A 19,486-nucleotide genomic window follows, 5' to 3' on the forward strand; every position below is an offset into this window, starting at 1 on the left:
GTTTAAAGGTTGAGTAGAGCGGGAGAGGTTTAGTGGAAGACTGAGAGGGGCCATTTAGGCAGGAGGATGGTCAGGAAGATGTGCTGTCAGAGCCAGAGCAAGAGATGATCTCAAGTGTACTGAAGACCATGTGTACTGAGAGGTTAACCCGCATGCTCTTTGTCCCAAATTTGAAATGAAAATGTGTTCCACAGTTACAGAAAGTACTTGTCTTGAACATGAATGAATCCACCTTTATATTTTATTTACTGGTAGGTAATTTTTAATTATTAAAGTTGTAAGTATCATGGACTTTATAAAAATTTATGTGTATGAATATACATATGCACACATACAGACTCCCTGGGTTTGTGTAGGAATTATTGAGAATAGCTAGTGAAAGCAAGCTTTTTCGTTGCAGGTAAGCCTTAAGTTACTTTGTTTTAATTGGGGTGAACATTTATTGATGCATTTTTGCACATTTTATTTCTTTCCTTAAATTGTGGTAAAATATACCTAACAAAATTTACTGTTTTAACCATTTTAAGTATACAATTCAGTGGCATTAAGGTGCATTTACATTGTTGTTCAGACATCACCATCAATCTCCAGAATGTTTTTCATCTTCCAAAGCAGAAACTCTGTACTCATTAAACAGTAACCCGGCCAGTGCCCCATCCTTCCAGCCCCTGGCAACCATCATTCTACTTTACATCTCTATAAATTTGACGACTCCACTCTAGGTACCTTATATAAGCATAATCATACAGTGTTTGCCCTTTTGTGACTGGCTTATTTCACTTAGCATAATATCCTTAAGGTTTATCCATGTTGTATCTATCATGTCTCAGAATCTCCTTCCTTTTTAAGGCTGAATAATATTCCATTGTTTGTATAGACCACATTTTGTTTATCTCTTCATCTGTTGATAGACTCTGGTTGCGGGGCTATTGTGAATAATGCTACTATGAACATGGGTGTACTAGTATCTGCTTGAGTCTCTGCTTTCAATTCTTTGGGTATATGACATATATCCAGAAGTGGAATTGCTAAATCACATGGTAATTCTATTTTTAATTTCTTTAGGAACTGCTATATATTTTTTTCATGGAGGCTTTATCGTTTGTCATTCCCATCAACACTGCAGAACTGTTCCAGTTTCTCCACATCCCCACCAACAGTTGCTATTTTCTGGGTGGAGTTGGGGGTTGGTTTTTGATAGCAGTCATCCTAATAGATGTGAGGTGGTACCTCTTTGTGGCTTTGATTTATATTTCCATAATGATTAATAATGTTCAACATCTTTTTGTGTTCTTTTGGCTATTGTGTATCTTTGCTGGAGAAATGTCACCTCTGAAAGCAGTAACTTTAGATTTTATTCTGATAAAATGCATATGTCTTAATATATTTTCAGAATATTACCAATTTTTGTTTCTCCTATTTTCTTGAACAAATTGCTTTATTTGGAATCTAACACATACTCAAAGACATGGAGAAAATAATACCAAATTATGCTTTTGAAAAACGTGCCCTATATTGTTTAAAAAGTAAAATGAAAAGCAGGGAAATTTTAACATTTGTGTTTCAAGTCACTTCTTGTCATTTTGTTTTTATATAAATTAGTAAATGCATTTTTATTGTTCTTTAATGTTATTCTACAAATCTGCCTAAAAACCTTACTGAATCTTTCATTTAAATGTCTGATCAGTCAGTAGAGAGGACTTTAAAGAGTCAAACCCCTAAAGAAGGTGGTTTCTGGGTAAAAATCATATGAAAGAGCATTTAGTTTCATTTTCACAGTGTTTTTCTTTTGTAGCTTTTCATAAGGAGTGGGTAAATAATTGTAAGTTTTTTGCATATAGTGTATTCATACACCACACATACACACACACAGAGACCATTTGAGTTCATCTACTTAAAATTCTTTTAGAAACCAAGTCACAGCGAAGTTAATGTCATAGTCTAAGTTAACATAGCTTGTTTGCACAGAGTTGGGACTGAGAAAATACCTTGTTTCAGTTCATTGTCAGAATCCTGTAGCATTTTATAAGCAGATTAATTTCTTCAAATAAATATTTTAATTGGCTCTCTGCTTGCTTGTTTTTTTTTTAACAGAAATATGTCTACCTGTTTTCTTTAACAGTTATTTCGAGAAGTACGAATAATGAAGATACTGAATCATCCTAATATAGGTATGAAATCTATATATACATATATATATAAAATCAGCAATGAAGTGTTTTCCTTAATTTGAGGGTATTTGAAAAGACACAATGTTTAAGGATAGTTTATTTAAGCAGAAGAAAAGTGATAACCTGAATGATAACCCAGGAAAGTGATACTTTGGGTAAAAATAGATTACAAAGAAGCTAACTGGAGGCTAGAGATTGCTGTTTTCTGCTACCTTGCTATCTTCTGCTCTCCACTAAAATAATTGATATCATTCGGAATTAATGTATACAATTTTTTTTAAAATTTCCTGATTAAATGTCTCTAAATTTAAAAAAAGAAAATGTCTTTTTGGCTGGGCATCGTGGCTTATGCCTGTAATCCCAGCATTTTGGGAGGCTGAGGCAGGTGGATTGCCCCAGTTCAGGAGTTTGAGACCACCCTGGACAACATGGCAAAACTCTTTCTCTCCAAAAAAAAAAAAAAATTAGCCAGGCATGATGGTGCACACCTATAGGCCCAGCTACTCAGAAGGTTGAGGTGGGAGGATTGCTTGAGCCTGGGAGGTGAAGGTTGCAGCGAGCCAAGATCACACCATTGCACTCCAGCCTACGCAACAGAGACCCTGTCTCAAAAAAAAAAAAAAAGTCTCTAAGTGAGATTGCAGGTCATTTAGGTATTCATTAAAAAAAAAAAATGACTTTCAAATATTTTGATGCTATGCACTTGGGTTTGATCATAGTTTACAGGCAAAATAACTGCATTTTAAAGAAAATAAGTTGATTTCAATTTTAGTAAAATTTTTCAGTAAATTCTGATTTCTCCCCATCTTTACAAATAAACTTATTGATTAGATATATTATTATATGAAATCATTTGATTGTGAGAAGTAAAATTCTTTTTAAAATCTGTTTTCTTAGAACACTTTTTTTTTGCACATTTAAAAATCTTATCTGTATATAGTTGTTAAAGTGCTTATTTGTGGTGACTATTTCAACTACATAAATTTGATAATTTGGTAGTTTTTCTAACCAGAAACTTTTATAATATGACAGAAATACAGAAATTCTTTTGTTTCTGTACCAAAGATTATTTAACATTTTATAATGGCTCACTGTAATATAACATAGTCTCTTTTTAAACTTCAATTTAAATTCTATTTTTCTGATTTTAAGAGTTCTTTTTATTACCTTATTCTAATTTGAAAAAGTAATGGCTTTTTAATCCTAGAAACTTAACTTTTTCAACTCAAGAAGTTGGTTCTAAATCACTTTGTGGTAAGTAGTTTTCTGTCATAGGAGTAATAATATTTGAGAGACTTTTTGAACTTAAAATTGTGATTAATAATGTTTAGTAAATAGTCAAGTTTTCTACTAGTTTAGTGTTACCTTAGATTTTCTTAAAGCATATTCAATCTGTGCTAAGAGTTATAGAGTTGTATCTCTAATTTTTTTTTCAGTAAAATTGTTTGAAGTTATTGAAACAGAGAAGACTCTCTATTTAGTCATGGAATACGCGAGTGGGGGTAAGAATGAGGGTGATTGAAAAGTTCTCTTTGCTGAGACATACAGAAATATTAACACCTAAGGGTTCATTATGACATTTATATCTTCAGTGTTGTTAATGAATCTATTGTTTTATTTAAATGCCTTCAAATTACATCTTAAGAAAAATTCAGTGTTTACTTTTAAGACCTTTTGATCCTACATTATTATAAATGGAATTTTTGACTTATTTACAATTTACTTAGGGACATTTTTTGAAACGTTAAATTTGTATTGTCATCTTATAAATGTGTTGATTCTCTTATCTAAATTTTATTATATCATATCATGGTTAGAAACTCTTGGCTATCAGCAGGGAATCTCAAGTACAGAATGTATTTAATAAAATCTATAATAAAAGCTTGTTCTAGGTCAGGTGTTTATTTCACTGATTGTTCACATATGACAGATTCTCAATATATATGCCTTTCCAAGATAATTCATAAAATGAATTAAATGTTTCCATTTAAACAAGTATTGATCTATACATTTTACATGTTAGAGGACTGAGTTGACAGGGAGATAGCAAGATGCATTTGTAGTAGAATATCACATATGTTTTGACGATCATGATGTCAAAAATAGGAATGATTTTTAAACACTGATATGTAATAGAAAATCACCTTCATCTCCTGCACTTTTCCCTTAAACAAGAAATGCGTCAGCTGAGAATCACTTTTCTCTTAGACTTAGGACTTCACTTTCTCAGAAATGAGTTGAAAATTTATGGAATTAATCATTTAATAAGTAAAAATAAAGAATACTTAAAGGGAGGTTTTAAGGGCTCAGGATTTAAGCAACTGAAGAAGAAAGAAGGCATCTGAAATTATTTGACTGATTGATTTTTTGCTAATCGATAGAAAAACTTAGTGTTGAACTTATATTGAGCTCTTAGCTAATGAAATTTATAATTTTTATGGCGATTCAGATTTTATGTGAACTAGAATAAAAAGGATTTATCTAGTCTATAGCAACTAAACTATATTTATACTGTCTCGTATTTCTTTTTTTAATTTCTTTCTTTCTTTTTTTTTTTTTTTTTTTTTGAGACAGAGTCTTGCTCTGTTGCCCAGGCTGGAGTGCAGTGGCGCGATCTCGGCCCACTGTAAGCTCGGCTTCCCGGGTTCACTCCGTTCTGCTGCCTCAGCCTCCCAACTAGCTGGAGCTGCAGGTGCCTGCCACCGTGCCTGGCTAATTTTTTTGTATTTTTAGTAGAGATGGGTTTTCACCGTGTTCGCCAGGATGGTCTGTATCTCCTGACCTTGTGATCTGCCCGCCTCGACCTCCCGAAGTGCTGGGGTTACAGGCGTGAGCCCCTGCGCCCGGCCTGGTATTTCTAAAAAGCTTTCCTATAGATATTAATATATTTAATTGCGTTTGCAGTTGTTTTTACAGATTGAATATTTTAGTCCTTTTTTTTTTTTTGCAAAGCTTTTGTAACCCGAAAAAATATTTCAGTGTAGGTTCTTTTACTTAACTTGAAAATCTATCATTAATGTTTATTATGATAGGATTTTAAAAATTATATTAAAACAACCATGTAAATTTGCATAAAATGTATATCTATAATAAAAGTAATGAATCTACAAATACCACATAATGAACTGTTTCTCTATTTTTATGTCCTTCAGTTAGATTGCTGTAATACTCTGTCGCATAGGAACCCCGAATATTATTTTTAGTTTAGTTAGACTCTTTTCTTCCTTTTAGTGATGTAAAGTTTAGAGAAAGGGGCTAGATCCACTTTGATTTGGGAAATTATTATAGACTGCTAAAATTCTGTAGACACCCTTATGTTTTTATAAAGGCCCACTGCAAGGCTGTATTAATATGTGTACTGACTTAACGGTTAATGGTAAGTACAGTCAACTCTCTATTGGTGCTAATGAAGGGGAGTAATGGCTAGAGTAAGAGTATGTAAGGCCTTCACCACTCTCCTTCAGTGGCATATTTGGGAGGCACAGTGGGGAGTAGTGTAGAGAAATAAGTACAGGAATTCAGACCATACCAGCTGGTCTCATTAAATTCTGATTCCTGCAATAGGTTTTCTTTGAGTTTTGCAAGTTAGTGATTCTGTGACAAAAACCATCATGGTTCTGTGGCAGTAAATCTAGAATCATTTTCTTGCCTTTTTAATCCATAAATGGCAAGGTGACTCTGGAAAATAAAACACTGAATATTTTTCCTCTGAAATTTTCTAGTTGGTTTAGGATTAAACCTGACATGTACACTAGAAAGGTAATGTGAATAAGAGTTAAGTCAGACAACTGCCTCTTTGCCAAGAGTTGATTTTGGTTCACTAATGGAATGAAAATTTTCAGTGATTAGAAAAATCAAATAAATCTTTTTTTTTATTTTGAACCATGTTTAATCCAAAGGAGCCTATTAAAAGTAAGTTTCAGGACTACTGTGGAATGATGTGTTTATTCTTTCTTTTGTTCATTCAAACAACATTCATAAAATGCTTACCATGTATCAGGTAATGTTCTAGGTGCTGGGAATACATGAGTGAGCAAAGACAAAGTCCCTGCCCTCAAGACGCTTACATTCTAGTTGGGGAAGTAAATCGTACACAAACAATATATGATAAGTACAGGATTATGTCATGTAAATACCTGGGGTAAGTGTATTCTAGGCAGTACTTAAGAGTAGATCCAAATTTTTCGAACTCTTGTATATATCTTTCCCAACCTAAACTCACATATCTAGAATTAACTACTATGATGGGTTAACTAGAATTAACAACTATTACCACATATCTAGAATTAACTGCTATGATGAGTCAACTAGAGCATCCATTCATTTCTCTTCTCATCATCCCATTTAATCACTTAAATATGCTTAATATTATATAATATGCTATCTAACATTGTAGATATATTAGTTTCATGTGACATACATTCATTACGTATTTGGTTTTTAATATTTATATCCTAGGATTGATATTGCATATATATATAATATATGTGTATACCTAGGTACAAAAATGCCATTTATTGAGTGCTTACTATATGCCAGTTGCTGTGCTAAGCACATGCATTATTTCATTTAATACTTACAACAATCATGTGAGTAGGCAGTAGGTAGAAACTGAGTCTTAATGAAGTTAAGAAATCTTCCTAATAATGTCTTTCAGTAGTACTTAGGGCTAAAACAAAATTCATACCGAAATTGGTCTGATTCTAAAGTCTGAGTTTTTGTTTTTACCACTTTGCTATACTTTACAAGAACACTTTAAGCCATTTTGTGAGTTTTTAATATACGTGGATATCTATATGGCACAAATTATAAGGACACAAAAATAAATTTAACTCTTATACTAAGATAATATTTTATTTTTAAAATTGTGTCTCAAGTTTAATTTAGTTTTAAGCTATTACTAACTAGAGCAAAAGGAGAAAAACTTACAGACATGTGAAGTAATGGATCCAGTAGAAAATTTCTACAGCTTCTAGTTACTTTTAAATTATTTCACCAAACATTTATCTATCTACTTTGTGTTCTGCCATGGAGATGAAGATGCAAATTAAGTACAGATATTATGATGATGTTCAAGCAATTTACAGTTCATCTGGGGTAATAGAGATACACACACAAAAGATTTAGTTCTCTATAATTTGTGGCTAACTACTGAAATGTATGAAATGAGTAGAGTGAGAATAAACACAGAGTATAGGAAAAGAAAGAAATAAATCAATGTGGATGGAAGTAGTGAGATGGAATTTTATCCAGGCTACGTGACAGGGAGAATTTAAAAGAGCAATCCGACAAAAAACACTTCATCATTTTGTTTGAAACGTAGGCCCCAAATACAAAGCCAAATTTAATTTTTGATTTCCCAGGCTGTGGCTTCCCTTTACTAGAATGAATAATAAAGAGTTGACTGTATTTTTACATAATACTTGAAAGCAGAAAGCAAGTTTTCTTGGTTGTGTTTTTATGACTTATTTTTTAAAGAATTTTGCTAAATCACAAACTGCTGCAGATACTCAATTTTATATGTAATTTTTTCCTTTTTTCTATTCACGTGTTTGTAACTTACATAAACTAGCAGAAAATTGTGGGCCAAAAGTTTCTTTATAAACAAGGAAAAAACTTGACATTGCATATATATTGTTAACCAAAAATCTGTGTATATTTTACTACCTGCTTTACCTTTCTGATTCAGGTGAAGTATTTGATTACTTAGTTGCCCATGGAAGAATGAAAGAGAAAGAGGCCCGTGCAAAATTTAGGCAGGTATGGAAAGTAGTTTTCAACTTTGTTTTACTGATATTTGTAGTGATGTACAATGGACATTATTACAAACTGGACTTCACAGCACACGGTATTTTAAAAAGAAGAATTCCTGCTTTCTTATATTTTTAAGGATGGAAAACTCCTAAAAAATAAACCTTTCTGAATTTAAATTTAAATAGTTGCAGATGGTTATTTTTAGATTGTCATGAAGAGTAAATATTTATAGATGAGACTCACCCTATTAACTCTCTGAGAGTCCTGGAAACATAGACTAGACTGACATAGAAAAAAATAGTTAACCCTTTGAAGTCTTTATCCAGTAATTATTATAAATTATTACTGGCTTTATATATATAGCATGTATGTGTACTATTTAAAGAGTATTGTATTATATTCTTTTAATTAAAGATGTTTTGGTGTTTAAACTCATTTTTGTAGATTTAAAGAATATGGTCAATTTTATTTAACCAAGTAGGCAAGAAACTTTGCAAAATGTGTCAGAGGAATATGGTAAGATACTCATATTTCCAGTTCAACTTGAATATGACTTATTACAGAAATAAAATAAGAAAAAATAAATTTATCTAGAATTTTATTTTTAATTTTTAGAACTGAAGTGATTGAAATAAGCATACATATAAGTTACCATAGAAATAGCAAATTAATGAATTATAAATTGTAAGCGTACATACAAGTTACCATAGAAATAGCAAATTAGTGAATTGTAAATTGTTCATAAAATTTACTAAAGTTTAAGCAGACAATTTACTATATCCTAAACTTTTATTAAATTTAGAATTTTTAAAATGGCTCGCTACTACCTCTTCTGCCTGCATGAACACTTTAATTTTACAATTAAAGAGGTTCTGTAATCAATATGTTGGGAAAAGACCACATACTGATATAAGTCCTTTCTCTAAGATATATACATGTGTGTTAACATGTGAAACAAATAGAGAAGTCCTGAAAGGGAGGGGAAGAAAAAGCCTGTTTAACTTGTTGTAACATGGCATTCTCCAAATTGACCATGAAATGAGTGTGTTTGTTTTGTGAAACCTCTGTTATTAATATCTCACAGAATTATTGCTTTTTGGAATACAATTTGTGAAATGCTTTATATCAAAGATATGCATAGCCCTTTTATTTGGGATAGATTCCTAGAAATATTCATGTTAAAATAGCTGAATGTAAAGACAACTGGTAATAAGGAAAACAACATTAAGAAACTGAATGGCATCCAATCACGTACTGTTAACTTATTTTCTCTCCTGGGATGGAAGTTCAAGCTTACCCTTAAATAAAGTATTACATACATCATTTTTTAAAATTTTTTTATTTTTCTTCCTTTTTAAATTATACTTTAAGTTCCAGGGTACATGTGCATAACATGCAGGTTTGATACATAGGTATACATGTGCCATATTGGTGTGCTGTACCCATCAACTCATCATTTACATTAGGTATTTCTCCTATTGCTATCCCTCCCCCAGCCCCCCACCCCACGACAGGCCCAGGTGTGTGATATTCCTGTCCAAGTGTTCTCATTGTTCAATTCCCACCTGTGAGTGAGAACATGCAGTGTTTGGTTTTCTGTCATTGTGATAGTTTGCTCAGAATGATGGTTTCCAGCTTCATCCATGTCCCTGCAAAGGATGAACTCATCCTTTTTTATGACTGTGTAGTATTTCATGGTGTATATGTGCCACATTTTCTTAATCCAGTCTATCATTGGTGGACATTTGGGTTGGTTCCAAGTCTTTGCTGTTGTGGATAGTGCCGCAGTAAACAGACGTGTGCATGTGTCTTTATAATAGCATGATTTATAATCCTTTGGGTGTATACCCAGTAATGGGATTGCTGGGTCAAATGGTAGTTCTAGTCTAGATCCTTGAGGAATCGCCACACTGTCTTCCACAATGGTTGAACTAATTTATACTCCCACCAACAGTGTAAAAGCATTCCTATTTCTCCACATCCTCTCCAGCATCTGTTGTTTCCTGCCTTTTTGGTGATTGCCATTCTAACCATTCTAACTGGTGTGAGATGGTATCTCTTTGTGGTTTTGATTTGCATTTCTCTGATGGCCAGTGATGAGCATTTTTTCATGTGTCTGTTGGCTGCATAGATGATTGTTTTGAGAAGTGTTCTTTGCCTACTTTTTGATGGAATTGTTTGTTTTTTTCTTGTAAATTTCTTTGAGTTCTTTGTAGATTCTGGATATTAGCCCTTTATAAGATGGGTAGATTGCAAAAATTTTCTTCCATTCTGTAGGTTGCCTGTTCATTCTGATGGTAGCTCCTTTTGCCGTGCAGAAGCTCTTTAGTTTAATTAGATCCCATTTGTCTATTTTGACTTTTGTTGCCATTGCTTTTGGTGTTTTAGTCATGAAGTCCTTGCCCATGCCTATGTCCTGAATGGTATTGCCTAGATTTTCTTCTAGGGATTTTATGGTTTTAGGTCTAACATTTAAGTCTTTAATCCATCTTCAATTAATTTTCGTATAAGGTGTAAGGAAGGGATCCAATTTCACCTTTCTACATATGGCTAGCCAATTTTCCCAGCACCATTTATTAAATAGGGAATCCTTTCCCCATTTCTTGTTTGTGTCAGGTTTGTCAAAGATCACATGATTGTAGATGTGTGGTGGTATTTTTGAGGCCTCTATTCTGTTCCATTGCTCTATATCTCTGTTTTGGTACCAGTACCATGCTCTTTTGGTTACTGTAGCCTTATAGTATAGTCTGAAGTCAGGTAGCATGATGCCTCCAGCTTTGTTCTTTTTGCTTAGGATTATCTTGGCAATGCAGGCTCTTTTTTGGTTCCATATGAATTTTTTTTTTTTTTTTTTTTTTTTTTTTTGAGACGGAGTCTCGCTCTGTCGCTCAGGCTGGAGTGCAGTGGCCGGATCTCAGCTCACTGCAAGCTCCGTGTCCCGGGTTTACGCCATTCTCCTGCCTCAGCCTCCCGTCCATATGAATTTTAAAGTAGTTTTTTTCAATTCTGTGAAGCAAGTCATTGGTAGCTTAATGGGGATGGCATTGAATCTATAAATTACTTTGGACAGTATGGCCATTTTCGCGATATTGATTCTTCCTATCCATGAGGATGGAATATTCTTCCATTTGTTTGTGTACTCTTTTATTTCATTGACCAATGGTTTATAGTTCTTAAAGAGGTCCTTCACATCCCTTGTAAATTGGATTCCTAGGTATTTTATTCTCTTTGTAGCAATTGTGAATGGGAGTTCATTTATGATTTGGCTCTCTGTTTGTCTGTTATTGGTGTAGACGAATGCTTGTGATTTTTTGTATCCTGAGACTTTGTTGAAGTCACTTATCAACTTAAAGAGATTTTGGGCTGAGACGATGGGGTTTTCTAAATATACATTCCTGTCATCTGCAAACAGGGACAACTTGACCTCCTCTTTTCCTAATTGAATACCTTTATTTCTTTCTCTTGCCAGATTGCCCTAGCCAGAACTTCCAACACTATGTTGAATAGGAGCGGTGAGAGAGGGCATCCTTGTGTTGTGCCGGTTTTCAAAGGGAATGCTTCCAGTTTTTGCCCATTCAGTATGATATTGGCTGTGGGTTTGTCATAAATAGCTCTTATTATTTTGAGATACATTCCATCAATACCTAGTTTATTGAGAGTTTTTAGCATGAAGGGCTGTTGAATGTTGTTGAAGGCCTTTTCTGCATCTATTGAGATAGTCATGTGGTTTTTGTTGTTGGTTGTTTATGTGATGGATTACATTTATTGGTTTGCATATGTTGAACCAGCCTTGCATCCCAGGAATGAAGCCGACTTGATCGCGGTGGATAAGCTTTTTGATGTGCTGCTGGATTTGGTTTGCCAGTATTGTGTTGAGGATTTTTGCATCGATGTTCATCAGGGATATTAGTCTAAAATTCTCTTTTTTTGTTGTGTCTCTGCCAGGCTTTGGTATCAGGATGATGCTGGCCTCATAAAATGAGTTAAGGAGGATTCCCTCTTTTTCTCTTGATTGGAATAGTTTCAGAAGGAGTGGTACCAGCTCCACTTTGTACCTCTGGTAGAATTCTGCTGTGAATCCTTCTGGTCCTGGACTTTCTTTGGTTGGTAGGCTATTAATTATTGCCTCAATTTCAGAGCATGTTTTTGGTCTATTCAGAGATTCATCTTCTTCCTGGTTAAGTCTTGGGAGAGTGTATGTGTCCAGGAATTTATCCATTTCTTCTAGATTTTCTAGTTCATTTGCATAGAGGTGTTTATAGTTTTCTCTGACGGTTGTTTGCGTTTCTGTGGGATTGATGGTGATATCCCCTTTATCATTTTTCATTGCATCTATTTGATTCTTCTCTCTTTTCTTCCTTATTAGCCTTGCTAGCAGTCAATCAAGTTTGTCTGTCTTTTCAAAAAACCAGCTCCTATATTCATTGATTTTTTTTGAAGGTTTTTTTGTGTCTCTATCTCTTTCAATTCTGCACTGATCTTAGTTATTTATTGCCTTCTGCTAGCTTTTGAATGTGTTTGCTCTTGCTTCTCTAGCTCTTTTAATTGTGATGTTAGGATGTCGATTTTAGAGCTTTCCTGCTTTCTCTTGTGGGCATTTAGTGCTATAAATTTCCATCTATACATGGCTTTAAATGTGTCCCAGAGATTCTGGTACATTGTGTCTTTGTTCTCATTGATTTCAAAGAACATCTTTATTTCTGCCTTCATTTTGTTATTTACCCAGTAGTCATTCAGGAGCAGGTTGTTCAGTTGCCAGGTAGTAGAGCAGTTTTGAGTGAGTTTCTTAATCCTGATTTCTAATCTGATTGCACTGTGGTCTGAGAGATAGTTTGTTGTGATTTCTGTTCTTTTACCTTTGTCGAGGAGTGCTTTACTTCCAACTGTGTGGACGATTTTGGAATAAGTGTGATGTGGTGCTGAGAAGAATGTATATTCTGTTGATTTGGGGTGGAAAGTTCTGTAGATGTCTGAAACCTACTTCTGTCAACTCGTCAAAGTTATTCTCCATCCAGCTTTGTTCCGTTGTTGGCGAGGAGCTGCGATCCTTTGGAGGAGAAGAGGTGTTTTGATATTTAAGAGTTTTCAGCTTTTCTGCTCTGGTTTCTCCCCATCTTTGTGGTTTTATCTACCTTTGGTCTTTGATGTTGGTGACCTACAGATGGCGTTTTGGTGTAGATTACCTTTTTGTTGATGTTGATGCTATTCCTTTCTGTTTGTCAGTTTTCCTTCTAACAGTCAGGTCCCTCAGCTGCAGGTCTGTTGGAGTTTGCTGGAGTTCTCCTCCAGACCCTCTTTGCATGGGTATCACCAGTGGAGGCTGCAGAACAGCAAGTATTGCTGCCTGATCTTTCTTCTGGAAACTTCATCCCAGAGGGGCAGCTGCCTATATGAGGTGTCTGTCAGCCCCTACTGGGAGGTGTCTCCCAGTTAGGCTACACGGGGGTCAGGGACCCACTTCAGGAGGCAGTCTGTCCTTTCTCAGAGCTCAGATGCTGTGCTGGGAGAACCACTGCTCTCTTCAGAGCTGTCAGACGGGAACGTTTAAGTCTGCAGAAGTTGCCTGCTGCCTTTTGTTCAGCTATGCCTTGCCCACAGAGGTGGAGTCTAGAGGCACTAGGCCTTGTTGAGCTGAGGTTGGCTCCACCCAGTTCAAGCTTCCTGGCTGCTTTGTTTACCTACTCAAGACTCAGCATTGGCGAATGCCCCTCCCTCAGCCAGGCTGCTGCCTCACAGATCGATCTCAGACTGCTGCACTAGCAGTGAGCAAGACTCCATGGGCGTAGGACGTGCCATGCCAGGCATGGGAGAGAATCACCTTGTCTGCTGGTTGCTAAGACTTTGGAAAAGCGCAGTATTTGTGCGGGGAGTGTCCCGTTTTTTCAGGTAGTCTGTCATGGTTTCCCTTGGTTAGAAAAGGGAAATATTCCAACCCCTTGTGCTTCCCAGGTGAGGCGACGCCCTGCCCTGCTTCAGCTCGCCCTCTGTGGGCTGTACCCACTGTCCAACCAGTCCCAGTGAGATGAACCAGGTACCTCCGTTGGAAATGCAGAAATCACCCATCTTCTGCATCGATCATGCTGGGAGCTGCAGACCGGAACTGTTCCTATTCAGCCATCTTGACATGTATTTATTTATTTATTTTTTTATTTTTTTTTTTGAGACGGAGTCTTGCTCTGTCACCCAGGCTGGATTGCAGTGGTGCTGTCTCATCTCACTGCAACTCCGCCTCCTGGGTTCAAGTGATTCTCCTACCTCAGCCTCCCAAGTAGCTGGGATTATAGGCACAGAACACCACACCCAGCTAATTTTTGTATTTTTAGTAGAGAAGGGGTTTCACTGTGTTGGCCAGGCTGGTCTTGAACTCCTGACCTCAGGTGATCTGTCCACCTCAGCCTCCCGTAGTGCTGGGATTACAGGCGTGAGTCACTGCACACAGCCACACACATCATTTTATATATTATTCATTTAATATCAGTCACAGTAGCTTTTGTTAGTAGCAGACCAGCAAGAAAGTTCCAATTTGCATTAAATATTCCCATTGGAATCCTAATGTATATTTTAGAGATTATTGCTATTTACTCTTACTTTTTTAGGCAGCTAGTTTTACTTATTTTTTGGTAGATGTAGAAAATTGTATGGGGTACTATATGGAATTAGAGAAGGTGGAAATGCCTGCTATTTTAAAGAGCTTTCCATCTTTGCTGGTAAGCGAGAGGAGCATAGGAGGTTGGGACATAGATATTTTTACAGATACAAATAATTACTAAAATTGGCGTGGTTTTTGAAATAAAATCTGTAATATTTTGAAATCATCTTCATATTCTTTACATTGCAGAGACTGAGTGCCCGATGAATGCTATTTAAATTGTAAAACAATGGGAAATATTTTATTTATAATTTATTTATTTACTGTAAATTTTAAATTTAGTATCTATATATGTTTTCCCAAAACTAAAAAAGTTACTAAGTCGCATTTTTAGAAACCAGAGATATGTAAACATACATACACACATGCACACACATACATTATTTTGTAGTTACCTGACTAAAGGTAAATTTATACTTAAATTTATTTTTGAGGAGCTTATTTTTATTTATGGATTTGATTTAAACTCTTACAGACTTAATGAATATACATTTACTTTTATTTTCTTTTTTATTTTAACAGTGAAAGAATGTATGTATTAATACTGTGTCAACAAGGATAAATGTATATAAGTCCTTGACCTTACTCTTACAAATACTGAAGACACTAGGACAGTTTAAGACCACTTAGCAGCCATTACCCATACAATGCTTTTACAAAATTCCTTAAGACTTGAGCCTACAAAAAAAAAATCATAATATTGATTCAATTCGAGTAATATCAAGTCTACCACTTCAAGCATGGGGATTCCTGACCCACTTATAAGTGTTAATAATTGCAAAGTAACCCTGATAACTCCACCTCAATGGAAAACACTGATGTGTGTGGTCTTACCGTCAGTTCCCAGCTGACTATAAATCATGTTTTCAAGATCCATTAATAGAAGGCTCATAGGGAAGTTCCTATATCCTATTTATGGAAGTACAGAATGTTTTGAGATTGGAAGGTCTAGCTGTAAAATAATGCAGTAAAAATTGGGCTTGTGGAGGGGAATTCTTGCAGTGAGTCAGAAGGCAGAACTTCTTTCATGGCAGAACTTGTTCCCTGCTAAGCAATTGTGTTAATACTGTAATAAACTACCACATTTGACTGATAGCTCAGACTTCATAGAGTTTGGGGAGAACACATGCTTAATGCAGAGGATTCTTTGTAATTATCTTTCCATTCTTGATGCTTTGAGGCTTAGGAAATGTTTGATTCCAGAAGTAAATGTAGAACTGTTTTCATAGAGACCGTTCTGTCTGACGTGAGTTGCATGGCCTCTGATCATGTTTGATAACCAAATGATTATCTGTCGCATACCTTCAGTGGATCATACAAACGTGACTAATAAAAGATAATGTCATTATCAGCAAATTTCTGTCACCCATGATACAAAGTAATCTTATAATATGAACATACTATAACCTATATAGTATGTCTAATAAAATATACATATAAATGTATACGTCTTTTGGCTAATGAATGTAATTTAGTGAAAATTGGGTATTAGAATTTTGAAGCATATTGCTTAAGAAAACCAATACTACAAATGTTCATCATTAGATCCTTCTGTATTTTGGGGAATCATACTTCAAATTGATTATAATCATTCCTAGTCACCCTGCCTAAGAACATCTAGTGGTTCTGCAGTACCTGCCTAGTTTTGACTTTTACCAACCTATTTGTCAAGATTTGACTCCCACTGTCACCATTTTTTCACCTCCTTTTCTTTAAATGATTTTTTGTTTGGTTTGGTTTTCTGGGGTTTTTTTGTTTGTTTGTTTGGTTGGTTGGTTGATCTTTTTGTTTGTTTGTTGTGTTTGAGACAGGGTCTCACTCTGTCATCCAGGTTGGTGTACAGTGGTGTGAGCATGGCATACTGCAGCCTCGACCTCCTAGGCTCAAGAAATCCTCCTGCCTCAGCCACCTGTGTAGCTGGGACCACAGGTGCACACCACCACACCTAGCTAATATTTTTATTTTTTGTAGAGATGAGGTCTCACTGTGTTGTCAAGGCCTGGTCTTGAACTCCTGGCCTCAAGCGATCATCCTCCCACTTCAGCCTCCCAAAGTGCTGAGATTACAGGCATGAATCCTACCTGCTTTTCAAATAAACAGTTCCCCTGTCATTAATGCATTTCACTACCTCCCCATCCCCAGATCTCCACATTTTTAAATATTTCTGTCCTTCAAGGATGGCTTAGAGCAAGTATCACCTCTTTCAGGAAGCATTTCCAACTGAAATTATTCTTTATTTTTTATAATACTCTTTTAAAAAGGTGGAGTTCTATGATTCTACCTTGTATTACAGGGGAATAATATATACCTCTCTATATACAATATATAGAAAGGTAATAATATATACCTCTCTATATAATAATATATACCTCCATAATGCAAGGTATATAGAGAATGTATACCTTATTTTCTCTTCTTAATCAGATTGTAAGCGCCTTAAGGACAGAGTCCACTTAGTATTCATTTTTGTATTTACCTAGCAACCAGCACATTTCCTTGCACATAGCAGGTACTCAATAAACTGTTGAATCAAAATGAATTAAATGAAATTGTATATTACTCATTGTGTGTTGATTATTTTGTTTTGAATTCATGTTTTCTCTTTCTTCAAACCATTTTAATATACATTAGAATAATTTTATAATACTGAAATATGAGTTCACTTCTACTTTGAAGGTTTTTTTTTCCACTCATATTCCTATTAGCATGATCATATTTCACATCACCTTTATACTTTAAAAAAAAAATCTCATTTTTGTCTCCATTTGTAAATGCCTAACCTTCAAACTGTTTTTATGTTTAACTGAATTCACAGAATTGAATGTTCTGATGTACATTAAAATGACCGTCCTTCTACTCATCAGATGTAATTATATGTACAAAATAGTTCTTAATTGATTGCTATCAGATTCTTTCTATTTCTGTATTTTATGTAATAAAGAACTATCATAGAATTGTTTATAATCTATTTCTCTCATACTTTTGGCCTTTAAACCGTTGGGTTCCTCCTTGTTTAGTCCTTTCTCCAAAGAGCTCTGTGTGATGGTTAAAAATTATGGCTGCATACAAAATCAAGTTACAGGCATAGAATACTTCACCTGACTGAATTAGTGACAGTTTTAAGATTGAATTTCATTTTTCCCTCTTTTCTCTTGCTGATCAGATTTCTTTTTAAGGCTCAAAATTTTTCCTTTCTCTTTATATATGAATAGATAAATATAGGTATTGCTAAATACCTCATCGATAAGTTCTTAGTGAATTGGCCTCACTAAAGAAACATGCCTTGAACACATTTGTTGTAATTCCTAGAATAGGGTTTTGCTTTTTTAACTTGAGACAATTATCTTAAAATACTAATTCATGTGTGCTAAAGCTTTTATTTCAACACTATAGTAGACCATTTGACCAAAACTATAAATTGTACACATTCAGTCACATAAACACAGAACTGTAAATGATCCATATGACATCTTCACAGCCTCTGACAAATATTTTATTGTATTTTAGTAAGAGAATATTATTTTTCCATATTTTCTGCAGTTAACAGTGAAAATTTCATCACTTTAATGTGTATAGTTTTCTGAACTAAAGGCATAGCATGTTTATTAAATACTACCTTGAAATCCAAGTTAGTAATTTATCTAAATTGGAGATGATTATTGGGGAAATTTTTTTTTAATAGTTTGACTCTTTTATCCAAATATTTATTCCAGATTGTATCTGCTGTACAGTATTGTCATCAAAAGTACATTGTTCACCGTGATCTTAAGGTAAGCTTTTGATTGTAATTTTCAAAAAAATCTTTATTATTAACATATGTTTAATAATAATATTAGAGCTATCTTATTGCCTAACTGTGCTACTAGACACTATACAAGTAGTTTTTGATTCTCACAGCAGCTTTATGAAAAGTAATATTTTCACTGAGCAAATGAAGAAAATATGAGTGAGAAGTTATCTAGCTTTAGAGGTTAGAGGATTTGATTCACTATTAATTAGTTTGCTTTAAATGCATAGATATGGAACTTTATTCCCAACCAAAAGTGTGGGACCTCAGACAGAAGCAAAGTCAGAGCACAGACCCATGTTTCCCTTACATAAGAGACAGTATTCACACTCTACCTTGAAGCTCAAAGAACTAAGGAAAGTTAAAGAACTAAGGAAAGTTTTAAAACATTTTTATGAACACTAAATGCGTATAATAGTATAAACGAGCATACTTTGGAATGAGAAATGTGTAGTTAGTCAATAAATGGTTGTGCCACATAGATTGTTTGAAAAATGAAAGTGGGCTAAAATGTTTACATGTTTTTTTCCTTTTTTCTCTAATCTTCCAAATTTAATTTTCATTGTCCCTTACATAAAAGTCTTATTTTTCTTTTTTACTTTTTTCCTTATCACCTTTATCAACTACTTGCACCAGTTTGGGTTATGTTTAAATATATTATCCTAAACAGCTGTCAAAAGTCAAGTCTAATTCTGTATTTTAGCTTCATTTTTCAGAGCTTATGAATTTTCTGTTGCTCCCAATTTTTCTATTTCTTGGTTTCCTTCCTTGACTATTTTAAGGGGAATCACTTCCATGACGAATGAGAAAGAAGAGAACTGTTCCCCTGCTTCTGTGTTTAACTCCCAGTTTATCATCTCATTTCTTATATGAAAAAAATCTGCAAAAAATAATAATGTTCAAAACATTATGTTTTCCCACTAGTCCAGTAGAGAGAGTTTTTCTGTACACTCCTGGAAGGAGACCTCAGAACCCCTTGCAGCTCTTCTCTTCTGGGGCAGCTTAGATACTTTGATATCCATCCAGACATTTTTAGAGAAAGTCCAGCTTGCTCACAAACAGCTTCAGAAATTTACAATGACCAGGCCCTTACATCAGAACATCAAAATAACCTGGTTTTGTCGC

The 19,486-nt window shown here is 34.7% G+C and overlaps 1 protein-coding gene across 4 annotated transcripts in view; it reads left to right on the forward strand.

Moving 5' to 3' along the window:
- The window catches only part of MARK1 (microtubule affinity regulating kinase 1), a 149,331-nt gene that overhangs the window by 75,822 nt on the left and 54,023 nt on the right, over window positions 1–19,486 (forward strand). For all 4 annotated transcript variants that reach the window (XM_033196858.1, XM_033196857.1, XM_033196860.1 and 1 more), the window contains exons 4-7: window positions 2,123–2,171; window positions 3,608–3,673; window positions 7,861–7,931; window positions 18,288–18,344. In XM_033196858.1, the coding sequence (XP_033052749.1) occupies window positions 2,123–2,171; window positions 3,608–3,673; window positions 7,861–7,931; window positions 18,288–18,344 (243 nt within the window). The remainder of the gene's footprint in view (window positions 1–2,122; window positions 2,172–3,607; window positions 3,674–7,860; window positions 7,932–18,287; window positions 18,345–19,486) is intronic.

Source organism: Trachypithecus francoisi, unplaced genomic scaffold, assembly GCF_009764315.1.
Source record: "Trachypithecus francoisi isolate TF-2019V2 unplaced genomic scaffold, Tfra_2.0 Lachesis_group5, whole genome shotgun sequence".
In the NCBI taxonomy this organism is placed as follows: Eukaryota; Metazoa; Chordata; class Mammalia; order Primates; family Cercopithecidae; genus Trachypithecus; species Trachypithecus francoisi.